Here is a 23136-nt window from a genome sequence, read left to right as displayed (position 1 = left end):
GAACAAGAAAACGTAAGGTTATGAAGGGAAAAAAAAGTTAGCCAAGCTGTTTGGCTCCTCAGGGCCAGCTCCTTCAGTTTTCACTCAGGATGTTCATGCTGTGGCCAAGTTGCAAATCTAACTCAGTAAATCATAGATGGTTTCAAAACCTGCAGAATTACAGAGGCTATGTTTGTTGATCTCTTGGCTGCTTATGACACTGTGAAGCATTGTGCACTTATGTTGAAATGGGCAAGAATTGTGAGAAACAACATGGTCCAGGTCATCTCCTCCCTGTTTGAGAATCAACATTTCTGTGTCGAGATAGATGGTCAGAAAAGTCAATGGTGTATTCAACAGAATGGATTGCCCTAAGGTTCAGTGCTATCACCCTTGATGTTTAATAACTAAACAAATGATCAACCAGAATTCCCTGATGTGCCAAGATTCATTTTTGCAGAAGATATTTGCATTGCCACCCAATCACAAAGATTTGAGGATACTGAGCACATTCTAACTGGCTCCCTGAGTGTACTTGGAGAATACAGTTGCACATGGTTCCTGCATGCTAGCCTTAGCAAGACACAGGTATGTGCCTTCCACCTGAAACACCATCAGCTCAAGCAAAAACTCCAGATATTGTGGGATGGTACAATCCTTGAGCACTATGAACATTCGATCTACCTATAGGGTCACCTTAGACAGAACACTGACATTCAAAGAGCATGTTAAGAAGCTGAAAAAGAACATCAACTCCACAAATTGTGTACTCCACAAGCTGGCCAACACAAAATGGGGAGTTGATCCCAAAATACTTCCATCAGCCAGTCTCGCCCTGTGTCACTCAACTGTGGAGTACTGTGTCACAGTCTGGTCATGTTCAAGCCACCCACAGAATTGATACTGAACTCAGCCAATCAGACCCATTACAGGGACTTTGAAACCTACATATGCATCCGAAGAAGTGGGCTGTAGTCCACGAAAGCTTATGCTCTAATAAATTTGTTAGTCTCTAAGGTGCCACAAGTACTCCTGTTCTTCTTTTTATAAATAGTGTGGTGTCTGGTTAGTAAAGGTGCTGGGAAGAGCAGCTGTTTAACAAGGGAAGGAGTCTGAATAATCTGTGTAGACAGAGCAGGAGAGGGATTTTGTCCTGTCACACCCCCATACATTGTTTGGGTTAAACTCTGAGCTACCTATAATGGGTAGTGGAAATTAAGTAGCTTGTCTGAAGTTTTGTCCCAGATATCTAGGGACATTTATAGTGTAAATGGATCGCAGTTAACAGTGTAGTTTCTGTACGTTCTTGAAATGCGTCGGACTATACTCCCTGGCCTATGTCAGTGTATTATGATTTCTTTATCTGGAATCAAGGCTTGGCCTGATTCTGTCCCAGCCAGTTTAGAATTTCTCTCAGCTGAAATACCTGAACATATAATTTCATAGGGGGAATTATGAAGCCTGCTAATTTTGGGAACCTATATAAATCTGAAGTCTTAACTTTAGCTCTCTTCCTTTCCCATGCACATGGAGATAATAGCCATGGCATATCATGTTACTGTTCTTCTACTTTCACATATATTATTGCTTGCAAAAGAAAGAATTATCTAGACACTATGTTCATTTTAATCACTGAGATTCTACCAGTCCAAGACATAGCATATTTGTCTCTCTCTGTTGTGTGTCAGCAATGTAGTAGTATTAGATTAATCTAACTGGTCTAATGGGCTGTGATTTGTTTCTTCTGTATTTGATTTCATATATGGAGATATACCTATCTCATAGAACTAGAAGGAACCCTGAAAGGTCATTGAATCCAGCCCCCTGCCTTCACTAGCAGGACCAAGTGCTGATTTTTGCCCCAGATCCCTACATGGCCCCCTCAAGAATTGAACTCACAACCCTGGGGTTAGTAGGGCAATGCTCAAACCACTGAGCTTATCCCTCCTCCCATTTGACCCTTTGTATATTTCAATTTTAAAGTACAACACATTGAGCCTGATTCTGATCTCACAGCAGTTTTATACCTGTGTAATTTCATTGATTTTAGGGAAGTAATTGTACTGATGAATCAGGCCCACTATATGTAACAGTGGTACGTAAAATAAGTAGATGCTCTGAGACAAGGTTATGTTATTTTTACTGGTGGGGTGTCAAATCACTTCCAGGAATCAAAGCAAGGATTAGTCAAATGATTTATGGAAAATGCATTTACAGTTCCAAGACAACAGTAATGTCCCTCCAGATTGTTTTCATAGCAAAGATAAAAACCATGTTACATTTGCCTATGAATCTCTAGCTACCAGACTTCTGCTGACTAAATGAAATGGAATTCTCCATTATATTTACTGTATCTATTATACTGATGTAGAGCTGTTTGTTTCTTTTGGAAAGCACATATAAGTGAATAATATCCCAAATAGAACGTGATCCAACAAAACTTGAGATTTCTGTGGACTAGGCAGTAAGCAGACATGAAAATAATTCCTCGTGTTATGATGGCTGTATTTGGCAGTGGAAAGGAGCCTGGTTCTTTTTCAGTCTGAGAAAAGATAAGGTAGGCAGTGCAAACAAGCTGTACCTTTGCGCCCACTGGAACTGTACTTCTGGGAACTAGCATGCTTAAATCACTCTTTTAATTATTATTTTCTTAATGATAAGATTATAGTAATTACAAGGACCAGGGACAACTCCTTTCCTCTGCCTCCTCACATAACCAGGAGACAGACCAGAGATACGCAGACACATTCATGACACTACAAAAAGTTCTCCAATTGCAAAATAATGGCACACCTTTTTTCTGTACACAGTTGTTCATACAAAAAACACCATATTTACAGTTTAACCAAGTCAAACAACTTTAGACAAGAGAAAGTCTGTAATATCCACCCTCCTAGAAAATAATGTGGCTGGCCAGAGATATTTTGCCTTGTTTCATTTAAGGTATAGGCTGGATGAAAACGTTTTGGTTGATGATTGAAGACTAATACAGGTTTTCCCAGTTACAACTTGGCTATAGCATATCCGTTACCAGCTCTCCGCTTCCAGCATTTCTGCATGCATAATCCCCACAAAATCAGGCAGGTCAGGGTTACCAGAATTGCTGCAATATGCCAGGGGAAACTGGATGCTGTAAAAATCCAGAGAAAAATGTTATGTATATTTTAAAAAGACAATTACCTAATTCAGAAAAGCCTCCCAAGAAAAATCGGTGTCTGATCCTACAGCCCTTTCTCACAAAAATAATCCAATTGGTTTTAATGGGGTTAACCTTAGGAGTGAGAAGAACAGCGTAGAATGAGGACTGCGGGATCAGAACCTTAAATTACTATGAACAAAACTGATTGAAGCTGAATTTTTTATTAAAGTAAGTTGGACTGATTTCCAAGAGTAAATATTTTCCAATGGAAAAATTATAATGCAGCTCATTTTGGATTATACCATTTATCTTTCACATAGGAACAAAAAACTAGCAGAAAGCTCAGTCTCCATCCATGTAATTTGCTTCACCTGAGTAATATCTAGGTACCTAAACAACTCAGGGAAGCTGTGATCAATATAACTGTAAGCAGAGTCAGGATGAGCTCTACCCTGACATCTGGTGGTGAATTATGGCGAGTGTGGAAAAGAACTACAGGGGCTGATCTTGTTTGCATAGGCACACCCGCCCGCCTGGCATGAGACAACAGCAACTGAAAGTGGTTACTTTGGCTGGTGTGGGATCCCCAGTTTCTCTGTTGTGTTACCCTGATTCTGTGAATCAAGGACAGTGGAACTGTTGTATGATAGAAGGACTCACCATTAACTAAGTAGCTCTTGCTTAACAAGGGGCATTGGTTAGAAAACCTTGTGAATTGAGAGAGGATGGGGACAGGTATTTATACCTGATGGTATGGGCCCACCCTTTGAGGGCCTGAAACACCAATTGCACTACCTTCTCTCTCCGCTGTTGAATGTCAGAGCTAACTTTGATTCCATTAGGAGTCTAGTTACAGGCTGCTGAGCTGAATTCACTTTGGGCCAATGGTGCACCAGTACTGGGGCTCCCCTACTACGAGCTGAACTCACTAAGAGCTGAAATCACAAAAGAGCTAAAGTTACTAAGAGCTGAGATCACTGAGTGCTGTGTTAACTAGTGGGGGAGCCTGAAGCTATATTGCTAAGTGGCTGGCGGAGCAGTTTGCGGGGACGGCTGGAGGAGCGGTGCGGAGCCTTGCAGGGACGGTTGGAGCAGCCCAAGGAACGGTGGGCAGAGCAGTTTGTGGGGACGGCTGGAGCAGCTCACAGGTCGGTGAGCGGAGCCATTTGCGGGGACGGCTGGAGCGGCTCACAAGTCGGTGAGTGGAGTGGAGCAGCTCGTAGAGCAGAGCAGTTTGTGGGACGGCAGGAGTGGACTGGCTCGTGGTGAAGGCTGCGGCGGAACCCCATGGAGAGACGGCCGGTCGGCCTTGGATCACGTAAGGTTCCCCTTAACAACCATTGTGCCCCCCTTTTACTCTGGGGCTGCACTGACCAGGGACAGAGATTTTGGGGATTGTTGGACTTTTGGGACTTTGCGTGGTTGCTGGACCCAAGAGACTTCGGGGGTGTTGGACTTTGAGGACTCTGGGTGATTTTTGGGTTGCTGGATTCAAGAACCAAAGGGGAAGGACACGGCCCAATTTGCTGGGGTGGGTCTTTTGCTCCTGGTTTGTGTTATGAATCCTGTTTGTGGTGTTTTTTCCAATTTAATGCTGATGTCTTTACCTCATGTTATTAAACATTTTCTGCTACACTCAGACTCTGTGCTTGCGAGAGGGGAAGTATTGCCTCTTAGAGGTGCCCGGGGGTGGTATGTAATTGTCCCAGGTCACTGGGTGGGGGCTCGAGCCGGTTTTGCATTGCGTTATTGAAACGGAACCCCTAGATACAGAACCCGGCCCTTGTTGCTGCCAACTTAGATGGGCAGGAGGGTTACATAACAAAACAACTCAAAAGAGTAAACTCCAAATCACAGTAGACATGAGTGAATCGTGACTATGATGAAGGCAGTAAATGTTACTGTGCCTTTCCAGTGCCAAATGAGCAAGCTTTAGTCACTCACCAACATCATGCAAAGAAAAGAGAAAAATCTGTATTATTTCATACTGTTTTCACAGCTGTTTCTCAGTTCACGTGTCCAATGGTCTTTTACATCATAACACAGTTGCACTAAACTAAGGGCTAGTTTCCACACAAACTTGAACCAAAATAACTAAGCTAGTTGTAATTCTCACCTTTTGTTATTTCGGAGCCAGTCTGTGTGTGACAAACTGGGACATTAAGGGTATCCTTGTTCTGCCATTTCCCTCACCCGAAGTGCTGGGTGAAATCCTCGCTCTTTGAAGTCAATGGGAGTTTGTCATTGACTTCATTGGGGCCAAAATGTCACCCATTATCTTTACAAACTTAGGCCCCTCCAGCAACAGGATCCCTCACATGGAGCCCTTAAACATGGGCAGAATGTCACTGAAGTCACCTACAGGCAGTTTCTATAGAGACAGTGGACAGTGCCTTTCATGCTAGGTAAATGAGGAAGCCATTATGTGCCGAGCAATAACTCAAACACAGCCCTAGCTATTCGAATGTGGCTTAGTTGGATTTCACAGCCTGTAACGAATACAGTGTGCTTTCCCCCTAGCATGCAGTTAAGATAAATACCTTTTTGTTTGACCCGTATTGGCAGCAGTTGGCGTCCGTGACTATTCTGGGCTTCACACTTAAAATCTGTATAAAAATCCATTTCTCTGACTGGATCAAAAATTAGTGGCACCTCAACGTAGTTCTCATCATTTTCTAAAATTTCCCTGGAACAAAAATAATGCATTTGTCATGTTTTTTATACCTGAATTTTCCAGAATATAATAATTTTGGTGATTGTGATACATTCAGTTGCCAGTTTCTAACACTAAAGTCTATTGTATATTGATTTATTTCCAAAATCACTGTGGGACGCATTCTAAACCACACTGTTCAGATTACAGTTCATTCATGACATCCATTTTGCTTAGCCTGGTTGTTTAATGGCCTGATTTTTCAGGACTCTGTTTATTTTTTTATTCATAGAGTCTTCTAGGAAAAACAGGGTAGACAAGATCCAAATTTCTTGTTAAACAAAATGGAAGCAGAATTTTTTGTTAAAGCCTTCCAGGTCGTCTTTGTGCATCATAAAAGCAGCAAAACAGACACAGGTCCAACTGTTTTTCCTCTGCAAGTCACCTTCTCATTTGACATCACAGACAGAATTTCTGAGACTAGTTCTTGATGTCACCTGGGATAGTGACCAAGGAGGGCCCAATCCTGTTCATGCTGACTCAAGTTAGAATGCCATTTGAAACCACTCACCTGAGTAAGGACTGCTCACATGTAAGGGGATTAGGCTTGTGCCCAAATTGAAAGTTGAGTGGAAAAGACTATCAAAAAATTTCCAGCCTGCTTTAATAATGGCTTAAATGGAGAGGGAAAGGAATATCTCAAATTAAACATTTTCCTCAGAGTTCTTTTTATGATTGAATCATTATTGAACTGATGGCAAATGATTTAACAATCATAAATGTGTTGTACAATGGGGGTTTATAGCCCCCTGGTGCCTTCCCTCTGTGCCGTAGAGCTGGAGTCATTCTGTGGTGCTGGAGGCTTCTGGTATGAATTTTGACTGTCTAACGAAATTATAGGATCCAGGGGACTAGAATCCAAATCTGTAGCGGCTGGGACAGCTGAGAGTCCCATATCACTACCAGGAGGCCATGCAGAACCCCATCTAAGAAGCACTGAGGAGATTAGGTGCCACAGGAAGTACTGCCCAAAGGGTCCAGAGCAGGGATCAGCAACCTTTGACACACGGCCCACCAGGGTAAGCCCCCTGGTGGGCCGGGCCAGTTTGTTTACCTGCCGCGTCCGCAGGTTTGGCTGATCGCAGCTCCCATTGGCCAGGTTCCCCGTTCCAGGCCAATGGGGGCTGCGGGAAGCGGCAGCAAGCACATCCCTTGGCCTGCGCCACTTCCCGCAGCCCCCGTTGGCCTGGAGCAGTGAGAGCCGTGATCGGCCGAACCTGGTGGGCCGCATGCCAAAGGTTGCTGATCCCTGATCCAGAACAACAGCTCCCTTCAGCCTTCTGGTTGACCCATGCTCCCTATTTAACCCTGGGTGCCCTGGGAAGTTGTCTGGGCAAACACACAGACTTCTGATCTGCTATGACTCCTGACCACACCTTGCTTTCCTGATTCCTGCTACCTGATTCCAGCTCAGTAACCACCTCTGATCTCCTGTCTCTGACCCCAACACTTGCCTATCAATCCCAGTTCTAGCAGTTACTCTGATCCCCACTTGCTATCAACTTGTGAATACCAGTCCAGCTGTGACTGCCAGGCCAGACTGCCTATACCCCTGTCCCTGAAAGAAATTAACCCCTGTGCAGAGGCCTATGAGCCAGTAAAATCCCACTTAAGTGTCTATTTTGAGGTCTTAAGAAGGATTTAAGAGGTGCACAGACCTTGTGCTGGCCCTTTCCACAGCAATGAACTTCACCTCCAGTTAGAATGACTCCTTTTCTTGTCATGATTATCTCAAACTTATACAATATTAACAAGATACCATAGCTGCAATTTTCTTTTAAAGCCTATAGAAATTGTACCTCTCCCTCAGCACATTTTCTGTCACACAGCCATGTTATAAAGGCCTGATCATTTGTGCAGGTGAATAATTTTATAGATGTGAATAGTTTCATTGGGAGTCAATTGGACTATTTATGTCATAAAATTCCTCACTTGCTTGTGTGTTTGTAAGATCAGGGCTTAAATGATAAAATTAAATAAACTCATTGATTTCATTCAGAAACAAATAGTTGTGGTATTTTGGGTTCAGTTTAATTTGGTTGTTTCCATTTTTTTTTCAGCTCTACCATTTTCAGCAGAACATTTCCCACTTCACTCCCTGACATTCAATAGCATGGTATGTCCCTGTAACACTTCTGAGCGGAAAACAAAGAAACAAAGAGTGTGACATTTCCTTAATACTTACAGACGCTCTCCCTCTGTAACTCTGCCCTGTTTGTAAGTTATATCAACGTAAGTGTCATTTGCTAGCCACACCACGACCGTGTGAAAATGTTTACTCGATCCAATAAATACTTTACATGGCAGGATCAGTTTGGAGCCTATTTAAAAAGAAATAAGAAAAAGAAAACATTCACAGCTGTATTAGCAAGTACTGTTTCACATACTGAAAACTCGCACTAAAAGAGTTGGTAAACTCCCTATATACACTGAGCATAGGTTTCTCTTTTGACCTTGTACGTAGCCTTGAAAAGTAGAGAATTTTTGTCCAATTAGCCCATCCTCTGCTTCTTGGCAACTATCCCCAATATTAAGAGACTAACTGATTATCTATTTTTTTCCATACGTTAGTTGGTAACATTTGCTCTAACCACATTACTCAGAAGACAAGTCCACATTCCAGTGGCATGAAGCTTTGAGACACTGCAGTTACTGTGTGTCAAGGGAATGATTTACAGCTCAAGAAAAACCTGACTAGCCAGCAGTGTAACATCATTCGCAGCTGGACTGTCTGCTTGAGGCAAGCCTGTTAAAACCGGACATCAAATACAAAGAGGGGCCTCGAAAGATAGGCAAACACCATTGTGCAAAAATTAGAACCTTTGCAAGAATAATTGTAATATGGACTTAGCACAATGTACCTTCACCAGGATGCACCTACTTTATATTAAAAATATAGAGCCCAATGAAACACCTAGTTTAATCATTTATACTTGTGTGGAGTGATTGCAAAGTGAGTGCAAAACCCTGAGGTAGACAAGGGAAGAATTCCCATTTACTATTAGTTTTAGGCAATAGAAGGTGCCAGGCAGTGCATAATCAAACTCATAGAGCACAACTTCATGTATAATATAGAGTAAGATAGCCTGTTCAAATATATGCTGGATTTGGGGGCGGGGGGGGGAACGACACAAAAGAGTGCTTAACGTTCATGTCATAAAATAATCTATAAGGAAATGACACTAAAACCATACCAATCTGTGCTGTAATTAGTGAGCAGAGTGGCTGAGAAGTTACAGTTCAAACATCATGGGCAAGGAAATCATTTCTTCCCCCCAAAAAGCCACGCGGGCCCGTCAAAGCTACCACATACCCTAGCTCCTTTTTACAGAATGCAGAGCAGGGAAAGTTACTGATGGAAAGGATAAACTTGTCCAAAATTCTAAGGATCCTGAAATTGCTTTACTGACTATTAAAACATATTGTCATTTTTCTTTAGTAACGTCTACTGGAAAACAGTTTGTGATACTTTTACAGAGAACAAATGAAAATCACCACAGGGCAGATCCTCAGCTGGTATAAATCAAAGTTAGTGGAGCTGAATACACCCTATAGTCTCTTGCTTTTGGAAACAAGTGAATAATTATTGGCCTTACCAAGAGCAGCTAATGTAGTCTTCTGATCTGGATATACAATCACTGGACTGAATATCTTTTCTCGGTCTGCCAGGATTGAGAGAACAATAGTCATGGTGAGTGCAATAGACAATTTAATAGACTTACAAGAACCACAAATAGAAGTTTGCCATTTTTATTGCTTTTATTCCGCTGTAAAGCATTTTGGGATACCTTCACAAAGCAGAACTGTGGTTTCAAGGGAAGGGACACAGGTTAGGGAACTTTGTTACAGATGTGCTTAGGCTCAGGTCTTGATCCCAAAAGTAGTGGTGCACGGGGGGGAGCTTAAAGGTAGATGTGAGCAAGTGGGAAATACCTGCAAGATTAGGCACCAGACATACAGTCCTTTCTACTGAGCAATAAGTCGCAAGCTCCCAGCACATCCACTCCCAAACTCAGAAGAGCACAGAGTGAAAAATGCATGAGTTGTGAGCGGAGGATGCAAGCATTTGAGGAGTCAAGAGGTCAAGAATGAGCCTCCGCATCCAAATGAAACCCTTAGCAGTGTACTTCCCTTTTAAACTTTGCTCCTGCTATTAGGTAGCAGTATTCTGGCAGCCCTGAAGCACCATTTTCGTTAATGCACTGTTTCTTCTGCACAACTTGTCCTGCTTGTCCGTTTTAACATTGTGCCTATCTGCACCACTCACTGCATCGGCTCTGTCCACAGGGTAGCTGAACACTACAGTAAGAAGGCACTTACTGAAGAACTGCTTCTATGCAGATTACCCAGACTGCAGTTAGGTCTGAGAGATTAAATTGCAGACCACAGTCTGACGGGCACTACTCCAGCAAGGAAGGGTTGAAGGATTTGAGCCATTTGCAGGGTCAATAAAATAAATACAGAGTCATGTTTCTTGGTCTTCGCATTTTCTGAACAACGTACATGCAACACTCCTGCCCTCTGTTGTTTGTGTTGTGTACTGACAGTCATCATGTGTGTTTCTTAGTGCAGCAGGCAAAGCAATTACTGTACCATTTTACAAAAGAGAAAGTGAAATGAATGTCTTTTCCCACCATTCCCTATTAGTTAAACTAAATATTATATTTCCTAAGCCCTCTGAAGACATTTGCATTGACTCTTGTGACAACTCATTCAGTTTAATAACTACAGGCACTTTCAACATATGGTTCTACCGCCCAGAACTGTGCTGCTTAATCTCAGTGCTGGCTCAACTGCTAGCCAAACAAAGAGCTGAGCTGAGCAGTGCCTGGGGTTTTCTGTGAAACTGTTTTGGACCATTATTACAAGTAAGCAGCATGCATGCTGCTCTGATATCCCAGTTTCCCTGGCAGCTAACCAGCAGCAACAGTGAGAGACTTAATGTGAGTTCCCTTCTGTACATTTCATTGACAAGGACCATTCTGGCCAAATGTTTTGTTAAGTACTGTACCATCTCAAGTGGGAAGTATTTACCCAAAGTCCGTAGCTGAATAGTTCTGGTGATGTTATACTGTGTGCGTCCGTAGAGAAAAGTCATTTCACAGGTGTAATAGCCAGAATCTTTTGATGACACAGAGCTGATGTAGAGAAAGTTTGTGCCTTTCAAGCTTTTGAATTTTTTATTGTCTTCATCCAAAGGTACAGAATCCTAGAGAAATAACAACAACCACCAAATGGTTAAAATAGGCCAGGGTGTGAAGAGACCTGGATTTGACTTTCTTTGTAACGCTTGGGGAGGTTACTTATTCTCTTATCTAAGATTTTATATCACATTTATGATTACAGTATCTGAGCACCTCCATTTCCCTACCTGTAAAATAGACAGAATAACACTTGTGCTACTTTAAGAGTGAGCGTTGCAAGGCTGAATTAATCAATAATTGTAAAACGCTTTGCAACCCACCAATGTGAGGCCCTCTGTGAAGTGTGATTCATTGTTATTATTAACATATATTTTCAAATGCTGTTATCTTAAATTATGCATGTTGGCTAAAGAGAACATATAATGAGCTTCTTTCCAGAATCTTCCTAAATATGATCTTGTATGAGATACAAGAGCATCTTAGCAATCATACATCTTCCCATGGCACCATATTATTTTCCCCTGCCAAGTCTTGTAAGATGTGACATGTTGCCAAGCTGTTATCACCGATCCTCTGTTGAGCTTTGCTAGCAACAAGTGTGTTCTTTCCCACTGTGGACAGGCCTGTTTTTTCCTGACAGCCATATTATTAATTAAGCTGTAGAGCTGAACTTTATGTTACCTAGGCAAATAAACTATAGCATGTTTCTCAGATGAAAGCTGGACAGGGAAACTTTGCTAGAATGATTTCAACCCCAGTAAAAACAAGGCCTTGTAAAACCAGCCTAATGACCTATGCTCTTTATTTCCTGTACACAGGGCCGGCTCCAGGCGCCAGGCAACCAAGCACATGCTTGGGGCGGCACCTGGTAAGGGGCGGCCAATCTTGGGGCGGCGGGGGGCAGCGGCGCGGCATTCCGTGTGTGGGGGGGGGGGGAACGCTCCGGCGGTGCAGCACTCGGCGGGGGGGCGGCGCGGGGCGCTGGGGGGTGGGAGGGTTCCGGCGATGCAGCGCTCGACAGGTTCCGGCAGCGCGGCGCTCGGCGGGGGGGACTCGGTGGGGCGGCGCTTTTTTTTGCTGCTTGGGGCAGCAAAAAAGTTAGAGCCGGCCTTGCCTGTACAACTAGGTACTGCAGAATTTCAAACAGTACAGAAGGGACTTCTGGGTGAACTGATTATCGCTATTGATTTGTGATGCATTAAAACAAGAGCATGGTAAATAAGTAATGCATTTTGCACAGTCCCAGCATGCAACTAGCAAGCCACAGGAACTTCTCACATAAAAGGAGACAGAGAGAAGGCGAGGCAGTGCCTGGGTTAGGCAAACTCTGAAACAGCTCAGCTTCTAGTTCATGTTTCACGTTCCTAAAAGTTCACCATTCAGGGCTTCACTCAGTCACCTGCCGGGGTCAGGAAGGGATGTTCCCTCCCTTCCTCTCCTCCCTCCCTCCACACACACACCCCGCATTATTCTGGGATTTTTTTTTTCTGTCTCCTTCCTCTGAAGCCTGAGAGGGGGCCACAGCTAGAGCTGGGACACTGGACAGGGTGGGTTGATGCTCTGAGGCGGGACCAAGTATTCTCTCCCTCAGGTGCTTGGCTGACTGGTTCGTGCTCACATGCTCAGCCTCTTCCTGATCGCCCTATGCTGAATGAGGAAGAAATATTCCCCCAGATCAGATTAGTAGGGACCTTGAGTTTTCAATTTTCTGCCACTGCAGGAGTCTTAGGCATTGGGTGCACCTTGTTCCCACCTATTCTCTGCCTGTGGCACATTATTGTCTAGTCTCCTGTGGATGGTAATACTTTAGTCTAATTTCAGTTGTTGGGTTTATTGTGCAGGTGCCGAGTGATGGTGGTGCCTGTGACAGAGGTCAGACTAGTTGATCGGGTGGTCCCTTATGGTATTAAACTCTATGACTCTGACTCTTTAGAAGAGGTGAAAGTTCTACCTTGTACCATTTTAGCTCCAAGTCTGTTTCCTTTTGTATGAAATCCCCCAGATCAGGGCAAACAAGTTTTCCAGAAGTGAACGTGAAGAGAATTTGATGATAACTGCTGTTCATCAGATTTCCTTTCTCAGTAACTGTTAGGTGAATGGAGACATCAGCACAGTAAGAGGAATTCCTGCAAGCATATGAAAGACAGATGTTAACAGGTGTGCACCACACAGAAGGGGCGGGGGAATGGCATGCATTTAATGCTTGTGCAAGGTCCTTGATCGACAGCCCTAGACACCGAAGTCCTCTGCTTACTAACAGAACCAACACAGCATGGGCAATACAAGCTTTCTCATACTGTCTTGCTGCCAGGACTCAATTCTGAGAAGCTGCCATGTGCCTTCAATCTTTAGCCTCTATTCTAATGTTATAAATAATCCTGTCAAAATACAGAGAACAGTCTCATTTCGCTTCATAATGATCAGAAGTCATTCAGCCAGAACTCCAAGGTCAGACCTCACCTATTATTACTTTCCACTGGGGTCAGACAGATTGTATTAAATTTTGGTAGCCCCGTGACTGCAGGGATAGTTTGAACATGTTATGTCTTTCTTGCCATCAACAGATTCAGATTACATCTGGGAATACCTCAGTCAGCATAAAGGTAGCATTGTCAGTGCTTAAAGTAGGGGGCTGGTAGTCAGGACTGGTAGGTTCTAATCTCTACTCGGTAACCTTGGACGGGTCAGTTAACCTCTTTGTACCTTGCTTTCTCTCAGTAGCCGGTTTCTGGTAAGTCAAATCTGAGTCAATACTAGGTCACGAGCAGGGATTCTGGGAAGTTACCAGTGTTGTTTTTGGAAGCTTTTTGGTGGTGGGTTGTTTATTTTAAAATTCAAGCTTTTCCTTTGGAACACTGAGTTTGTTGCATTCACTGAGGCAATCTTTCCCTGCTAGCCCTGCTTTGCAGGGAAAAAAGAAAGAATGTATGTGAACCGTATGCTTCTGCACCCATTTGCTTCAATAAGATCTTAATTGTACAGTGCAGGGGTTGGTGCCTATCAGTGGCAATCTAAGAAACAAATATGAAATCTAAGTCAGAGCACTTATTAAAAATTTGGCTGCTGCTGTTTTCTGATTGATGGGCATTTCTAGAGTGACAGGTGTACATAGTACTTTACAAAACCTAGAAAGAAAGACACCTTCTCTGCTTTGAAGTGTTTACAGTATTTAGTAGCAGGAGGCGTGAGCCAGAGTGACATCGTTCTCCCACTACGAGAAAGGGACCAAGTGACCTTCTCCTTTGGATCATATGAACCGGAACCATAAACTCCCTGAACATTAAATCTCACCAAATGAGGGTCAATCCATCCTCATCATCATATCCACTCATTATAATCCACACCCGAACATAGCCACTTTATGAACTTAATACCCTCATATCTTAATGTCTATACTTTGGCAGATCAATCTTCTACCTCCAATCAGGGATATTGCAGATTATGTATTCCTCATGCCACCTTATCTTAAACCAAACTTTGCCCCCTCTATAATCTGTATGTTATTCCCTGATAACCAGAAACTTCTATGCTCAAACTCTGTTCACTATTTTTTTTAACATCATCTTAATAAAATTTTAAAATCTCCTTCCCATTTGACCCAATGGGGTTTTTGTTTATGTAAGTTTCAAAGCAGGACTTTCCAGACAGACTATATCTACTGGAAAGATAGATAGGGATTCTCTCTGTCCATCCTCTGATGGAATTGTTCACTTTAGTTCCCAGACTTACATCCGTTGTAACAATTGCATAGTGGCGGTTTGCTTCCAACCCAGAAGACTGAACAAAAGAGCTATTTGCCTATTGTTGCTTTAAGCAGAATTGCTTTATCATAAACTACTTGTCAAGTATTGTTCCGTAAGTTCACAACCCCAGCAAGTTTACCTCTGAGACCCTAATCTTGCAAAACACTTAAATGAATTTGCTTTAACTTTATGCAGGGATTAGTGCCATTGATAAAAAAAGGTCTGCATATGCTTGCGAGACTGGGGCCTATTCTTTTGCAATGTTCAGGCTCTCACACTCACCCACTGCTGACTGTTGCTGCATACAGAACTCCTAACGTTGTTATAACATCATTACAGTGTTGCACATATAGCTCTAATCCATAATAATTGCTAATCAGTATGAAATTGCCAGTCAGTAGCAAAATAATTGCTAATCAGGCGGAGGTGGAGATCTGTAATAGTTTGCAAATATCCTCATTTCACAGTGTACTGAAACATATGGTAAATTCCTTAATGGTGATTTGCAAGAGGAAAATTATGCTTGCTTGTTTGTGCTTTACCGCTCCTTTATAAAGACAGCTTCAAATATTTACATTTTTAAATTCTGTCTGTTTCTTACATTATAAATCTCAGGTGCTAGCTTTGTAGTGGAGGGCTGAATGGAGGATAGGAGAACTGGGTCAGGATGGTGACAGGTATAACCTTTAAGAGTGAGAAAGAATCAAGGTTCAGCCTACTGTGATGTCATTATCCCTCTTCTCTGCTCCAGACATTCAAGCAGCACCATCAGATTCTGGATCCTTCCTTGAACATGAAAGTTTCTTTCAAATTTGTAAACATTCCAAGTGTGACTGTGGCAAGGGGCTAGATTCACAAAGGGATTTTAGCCCTGGGACATTCAGCATCACCACCCCTAACTTTTAGGCGCCTAGAAATCACTGGGATTCAAAAGCCTGAGTTCAGCTCTCAGGCTTCCTGTACTATGAATGCAGGGAGACAGGTGCCCAAGAACAGGATTCACCAGCATGCTAGGCAACTCTCTGCCTAAAGATAGCCAATGGAGATGCCAAGGAGAGGTGTGCATCCTAAGCCCCACCCCTCTCAGGGAGTTCACTGCCTAAATCTGGCCTGGAGGGAGGCCTTGGGATTCTCATGTGTGATCCATTTCTTGGAGATAGGGGGCCTCTTGCAAGAAGACTGGGGGCGGGGGAGATGCAGTTAGCTGCCCAAGTCCCTTTGTGCCTTGGTCTTCCCTGAAGGTTGGAAAAGTCACAGCTCAAGTTTCAACCTAGTTTGATGTAATTATTTTACTCTAGCAGTCCAGTCCTATAAAGGGTCTTCCTGCAAAATCAAGGAGATCAAGACTTAATATTTTAATGTAAAACAGAGCAGAAAAAAATAGGGGAAATAATTCTGAAGCCCTCTCTATGGTATAATCAAAATTACAAATATATATTTACTTCATAAACTTTACTAAAGGGATCCAACGCCCACTGAAGATAGTGGGAGTCTTTCATGAATGTCACTGAGCTTTTGATCAAGGCAATAACATCTTTTAGGCACAGTCAAGTAGTTTAATGGACTGGATTTTTATTTAAATGCCTACCTTCGAGTGCAGATATATTGTCCAGAGTCCTCTAACGATGCCGGTAAAAACCAAAGAGCATCGCCTTGTGCCCAAATTCTTGGTTCCTCATCTCCTCCTTGGTTCATCGTTTTTGAATCATTTTTAGACCATGTCAGATTACATGGATGGTTGGAAAAGTCCAAGTGTTTGTATTTGAAGGAAGGGCATTTCAGGATCACAGGTTCTCCTTTCAGTGCAAAGTAGCGTTTGAAATACATGGTGTGATCCTGGCAGTTTTCTACATAAACGAGAGAAATTGTTTCATTAGTGTCTCACTTCAAAAAAAAAAAAAAGGTAGGAAAACAAATGCTGTAGCTCAAATCTTTGCCATTACCTGTGCTTTCCACACGCTGGGTTCTGAAGGCATAGGCATCCACTATGTATGTACAGATAAACAGGAGCCCAGCCATCTTCTTCCAGGGGAAACAGGAAAGAGAAAAATGGAGAACAGCATCTTGAAACCTGCAGGCAAGAAGATCACATATATAACAATACACAAGATAATATAAGTGCTCTGCATCACCTCACATCATATAATATATTTTAACGGCTAGCTGCTCTTGCCCTATCACTCTTTGCCCCCTTGTAGTACCCAGCCTACATAAAATCTATTCCAATACTGTTTTGGAGATAGTGGTCATTGGACTGTGTGGACTAATGAGAACAACAACTCAACAGCTGTTCTTTGTATTCAATTTCTTTTGGAATCTGTAGCAGGGTACACTTCAGTTGGGGTTGAATCCTGACCTCCAGGATGGATTCAGACTGGTTCTCAAATATCTCCGGTTATCTCAATTGATGACCAGAAATAAAGGCCCCATCCCAGTTACACAGAAACTATCCTGAAGAGCATCTGAAACTGCAGAAGCCCCCAAATAAGATTGTTTTAAGCAATGGGCTTCAGGAGACTCAAGTGACACATATTGCAAATACTGGCAGGAACTGATGCTTCGTGAGCCTCTGTCATCCCTGCAAGGGGACGATGATGATGCATGGCTTCTTAGCTAATGCCCTGCTACAGGCTGGGGCCTGACTGGCTCAGCGACAGTTCTGAAGAAAAGGACCTGGGGATTACAGTGCATGAGAAGCTGGATATGAGTCAACAGTGTGCCCTTGTTGCCAGGGCCGGCTCCAAGGTTTTTGCTGCCCCAAGCGGCGGAAAAAAAAAAAAAAAGCCGTGATCGCGATTGGCAGCAGCTCCACCGAGTCTCTTTCTTCTTCGGCGGCAATTCAGCGGCAGGTCCTTCCCTCCAAGAGGGACAGGGACCCTCTGCCAAATTGCCACCGAAGAGCCCAACGTGCTGCCCCTTCCCCTTGGCCACCCCAAGCACCAGCTTGCTCAGCTTGTGCCTGGAGCCGGCCCTGCTTGTTGCCAAGAAGGCTAATGGCATATGGGGCTGCATTAGTAGGAGCATTTCCAGTAGATCGAGGGAAGTGATTATTCCCCTCTATTCGGCACTGGTGAGGCCACATCTTGAGTACTGTGTCCAGTTTTGGGCCCCCCACTACAGAAAGGATGTGGACAAATTGGAGAGAGTCCAGTGGAGGGCAAGGAAAATTATTAGAGGGCTGGTGCACATGACTTATGAGGAGAGGCTGAAGGAACTGGGGTTATTTAGTCTGCAGAAGAGAAGAATGAGGCGGGATTTGATAGCAGCCTTCAACTACCTGCAGGGGGGTTCCAAAGAGGCTGGAGCTTGGCTGTTCTCAGTGGTGGCAGATGACAGAACAAGAAGCAGTGGTCTCAGGTTTCAGTGGAGGAGGTCTAGGTTGGATATTAGGAAAAACTGTTTCACTAGGAGGGCGGTGAAGCACTGGAATGGGTTACCTCAGGAGGTGGTGGAATCTCCATCCTTAGAGGTGTTTAAGGCCCAGCTTGACAAAGCCCTGGCTGGGATGATTTGGTTGGGGGGTTGGTCCTGCTTTGAGCAGGGGATTGGACTAGATGATGTCCTGAGGTTTCTTCCAACCCTGATATTCTATGATTCTATAATTAACACCAATGGAGTGTTGACAGGACTGTGTACCATGTTGTGCAGGAGGAGGATGGCTGTGTTTACCTTGTATAACTCCCATCATTGTAAACTCTCATAAGAGACCATTAATAGAGAGAAAAACAAAACAAAAATCCTGATTAAAAGTAATACTGCTGCAGAGAGGAGAGGGTAAATACTAAAAACCAAACCGCTTTGCATAAATTGAGATTATTGGGATGCCAGTGGAGAGAGACATTCAAAATCTTTTGAATGGGAAAACATCTCCTGTTAATTTGTTAAGTCTAACTGTTTGGGAGGATCCTCTCTGCATAGAAAAGTGCTAGCAGGTCTCAACACAATGTAGAGAGAAAAATAGCATCTCAAGAGGGAGTGTTAGGGTAAGTCTACACTGCAATAGAAGTTCTGCAGCACGGCCGCTGCAAGGCATGCAACTCTGTATGATTTACACACCTAACTTGCACGAGTGCACACAACACATGAATTAGCAAGGATATCACTGGCACCAGACAGAGGGCAGGAGTGAGTAGTGGTCAAAAATACATTTAGAAAAAGTTTAGGGTTAGCCAAACAGGCAAAGAGGAAAAGTGATGTATGAATAACAGACTTTCTTGACAGGTTTCAGAGTGGTAGCCGTGTTAGTCTGTATCAGCAAAAAGAATGAGGAGTCCTTGTGGCACCTTAGAGACTAACACATTTATTTGGGCAAAGGTCTGCATGCTTAAACTTTAGGTACATCTGGGACCTGGCTAGCTTTAATCCAGATTGTCCCTTCACTATGAAACAGGAAAAGTCAAATGCTGCGTATACTGTAAGAACGTGGAAAACAATTGTATCTCCCTAGCAGTCACTACAGTAGATAAATACAGCTCAGCCAAATGGAAGTCTGGGAGACAAACATTCAGAATGTAAAGCTTCAAATCCAATTGGTTAGCCAGCACACTTGATATCAAAATTGTGCACGCACTTAGACCCATTTGTCACCAGAGAAATCCCATATGGCGAATGAGCTTTATTACAATGCTAACAAAGTTCTGCAGTCTGTGCCGCACATTCATGCAAATACAGACTTGCTTGACTTGTTATTGCACCCATACAACCTACTATTATCTGTGTCAGGACCTAGGAAGGGGTTCGCTCACCGCAGCTGCAGCTCCTTGTGACCAACGGTGGCTCCATCACTGCAGTGGTCTCTCTTCCTGCAACTTGCCCCTCAAACCAGGACACACTTTAGTCCACCGCTGCCAGGGTTTCAGAGAGTCCACCCAAGCGATAATCCAATGACCTTACAGCAGGTCTTAGACTCTCAGACTTTAAGGTCAGAAGGGATCATCATGATCATCTTGTCTGACTTCCTGCACATGGCAGGCCATAGAACCTCACCCACCAACTCCTGTAATAGACCCCTAACCTCTGGCTGAGTTACTGAAGTCCTCAAATCATGGTTTAAAGACTTCAAGACACAGAGAATCCACCATTTACTCCAGTTCAAATCAGCAAGTGACCCATACCCCACACTGCAGAGGAAGGTGAAAAACCGTCAGGGTCTCTGCCAATGTGACCTGGGGGGAAACTCCTTCCCGACCCCAAATATGATAATCAGTTACACCCTAGACATGTGGGCAAGACCCACTAGACAGACACCTGGGAACAAATTTTCAGTAGTAACTCAGAGCCCTCCATATCTAGTGTCCCATCTCTGGCTGTTGGAGAGATTTACTAATAGACGTCACAGATGGGCCATATGCCATTGCAGGCAATCTCATCATACCATCCCTTCCATAAATTTATCAAGCTCAATCTTAAAACAAGTTAGTTTTTTTGCCCTCACTACTTCCCTCCTCTGACTTGTGCCATGATAGAGTCTGGCTGAAATATCACATAGATACATCAGCTTTGTCATTCTTTTCATTTCATAAGACCCATACAACCTGCCACAGAATTCTGCAGCCCCTACAGCTTTGATGGAACAACCCCTCATAACAGCAAACATGAAAATGATGAGTCAACATTTTAGGGGGCTTCATCCTAGTCTTCATTTGGGACATAAAACTTGGCTGCCAAATCACATTCACATCCAAGTTGTTGGGTGTTCAATTTGTGTGCCAATGGGTTTTCAGCATGAAAATCATCATTGATGCATACAAGTAATTGTGAGCAAAGCCCACATACAAAGTTCCACTCCCACAAATAGAAACCTATTTTAAAAATCTGAGCCAGAGACAGAAGAAGGAATTTAAAATAGAATGGATATGCTCCACTGCCAATCATTCATTAGCCACCGTACATGCTGACTTAGCAAGGGAAAGGTGTAGTCTCTCTGTGAATATATGCTAATGCTACAGGACTGTTTCTTCTCTCACACCAGTTTTAAACTGGTGTGACTCCATTATTTCAGTAGTGTTCTTCTTGATTAACACTGTGCACACACAATATAGGATAGACACATAATATACATATAGTATACAATTCACATCCATTCTGTGTTTAAATAAAAATGTGCTACACACACACACATATGCTATATACACAGATACACTTACACACACATACACTTAACAGTGTTACTGCCCTGGATACCAAGGAGAATCACCTGGAATTCTCGCCAAAAGAAAAAAAAGACATACTTTTCCTGGTACACACATCATATTCATACACAGATATAAATAGGCTTCTTCTATTTATGTTGCCAATCTGTTTATTCCGATTTCTCCTTTCTACTAGCTCAGTTTAGCTAGCGGCTGCTGGTTTGAGTATAATCATGCATTTTGAAGGTAGGGTTATTTGCCTTCTTCACAGGGTTGACAAAAACAAAATTCCATGAAGAAATAATGTTATTGCAAACATCTCGTAAGATCTCCCCTGGTTTTTTGGAAGGGGCCAGGGAGTTGTTGAATTAACAGTTCCTAAGATACACGTAACATCCTACAGCAAAGTTCTCTCTCTTGCCTTTTGATTATTTGCATAATGAAAATATTTTGCTGCTTTATTCACCTATTTAAGGTCCCTCTATTTTGCTGTCCAGCAGTCTCCACAAACCAGTAGACAACTTGTTTTTTCCAGATGACATTTCCCTCCCATTTACTTACCTCTGATTCTGCATTCTTTTGCCCAGTGGCTTCTCCTGTGGAGCTGTAGGCAAGGCTTTCATGTAGCATTGGAAGGGTCCTAGTAGATGGCTTTATATGCAACTCAATACACAACGGAAATGCTTTCACATTGTGCAATCAGCTATGTGTCAGAACCAAAAACGTTTTTGGACACACTTAGATTCTATGAATCTATGAAACACCTTTCTCATTCCTAAGAGTAAGAATGAGAGAGAAAAGGGGGCAGGAGAAAAGAGGGGAGATTTCCCAACAGAGGAAATGACTGCTGCTAAATATGTTACTACGTTTCCCTTTTTGTGACGAACAATAATTTACTTATGTCCTGTTGATGGTGAGTTCAGCTGACAGTTTTACTTCCTAATTCACCACAAAAATACACAACGTATTTAACATCCAAAGAGTTGATAATCTTTGCTTCTTTGTCTTCAGTAAGTTTTGTTATGGAACCCTAATGGACATTATTCCAAGCTCTGAGTTTTTCTGCTATTTGTGCGGCTTGAAATTTGTGAATCAAAAATGGGTCATTTTTTTCTTTGCCTATTTAGTCCACAACATTGACAGTGGATTTTGTTTGTCACACTTTATGCCAAAGTTCTAGTTATAAATGGTATATAAAGGGTTAACAAATGATGAATGGATTTCATAAACATGTTCCAGATGTGTAATAAGCATATCAGCAGAAGATGTTTAGAGGGTCATAAGCTATGTTGATATTGTTCTATGCCCTCCAAGCAGGTCAGGTCAGGTCAAAAAGATTCTGTTCCAAAACTGGGGTGCCTAGGATGCCACAAGACAAATAATAAATAAAAATCATATCACAATTAATTATTTAAGACAACAATCATTTATTAACCCTTTATAAATCAGTTATAAATTGAACCTTAATATAAACTGTGACCATTTTGTTGATCCATTCTCAGTGCATTGTATATTTTCACATGCAGGAGAACTAGGCATTTGACTGATATTATGGTCACCCTGCTACTTGGTAAACAGAGTAGGAAAAACATCCTTTATGAAATCTTTCCTACACTGGTTGGCTTTAATCACTGGGGAAAACTGCTTCTGTGGATAGAGAGAGGACTTAAGTCTGCAGGCCTCACAACTAGACACCTCTCACCAGCATTAATTTAACTTACAATACAAACAAATGACCAAGAACACTCCACACAATTATAAAGGGCACTCTACAAAATGTAGGTTATTGTCTAGATTTATTATTTATTAAGCATGAACATGGCAAAGGAGTCAGTTAAGGCTTCCTGATCCATTCAGGGGACATATCCATTGGCTTTATGGCCCCTTTCCACCACTGTTTAAGGCAGAGAATCTGACCCCATAAATCACAGAATTATGAAAAGAGCATTAGATAATAGTCCATCCTTTGCCATTGCAGCACATAGGTCCTCTAAGTGCTATTAAAAATTATATAATTTTAATGTAGGTCAAAGTTTGGGTTTATATTATATGACCAAAAAGAATGAGGAGTACTTGTGGCACCTTAGAGACTAACAAATTTATCTGGGCATAAGCTTTCATGGGCTAAAGCCCACTTCATCAAATGCATGCTGTGGAAAATCAGGATGGCCCATTTCAAACAATTGACAAGAAGGTGTGAGTAACAGTAGAGGGAAAATTAGCATGGGGAAATAGTTTTTAGTTTGTGTAATGACTCATCTACTTCCAGTCTTTATTCAAGCCTAAT

General features: G+C 42.6%; 1 protein-coding gene across 4 annotated transcripts; it reads right to left on the bottom strand.

Moving 5' to 3' along the window:
* Positions 1-2159: 2159 nt before the first annotated feature.
* Positions 2160-21654, bottom strand: IL1R2 (interleukin 1 receptor type 2). 4 transcript variants are annotated; one of them, XM_042861152.2, is made up of 9 exons: positions 21316-21653; positions 16662-16789; positions 16307-16565; positions 12927-13101; positions 10866-11040; positions 9428-9493; positions 8017-8152; positions 5659-5804; positions 2160-3109 (listed from the first exon to the last, which is right to left on the bottom strand). In XM_042861152.2, the coding sequence occupies exons 1-9, from the start codon at positions 21477-21479 to the stop codon at positions 2982-2984; spliced, it is 1377 nt and encodes a 458-aa protein (XP_042717086.1). In that variant the 5' UTR covers positions 21480-21653; the 3' UTR covers positions 2160-2981. The 4 variants fall into 4 exon arrangements, with proteins under 4 accessions (XP_042717086.1, XP_023964563.1, XP_042717087.1 ...); XM_024108795.3 differs by having other exon boundaries at positions 21411-21649; XM_042861153.2 differs by lacking the exon at positions 9428-9493 and having other exon boundaries at positions 21316-21654.
* Between the last annotated feature and the right edge of the window lie 1482 nt (positions 21655-23136).

Source organism: Chrysemys picta, chromosome 1 (genome assembly GCF_011386835.1).
Source record: "Chrysemys picta bellii isolate R12L10 chromosome 1, ASM1138683v2, whole genome shotgun sequence".
Taxonomy (NCBI): Eukaryota; Metazoa; Chordata; order Testudines; family Emydidae; genus Chrysemys; species Chrysemys picta.
The sequence above is the reverse complement of the archived record's forward strand: the minus strand, read 5'-3'. Positions and strand labels throughout refer to the sequence as shown.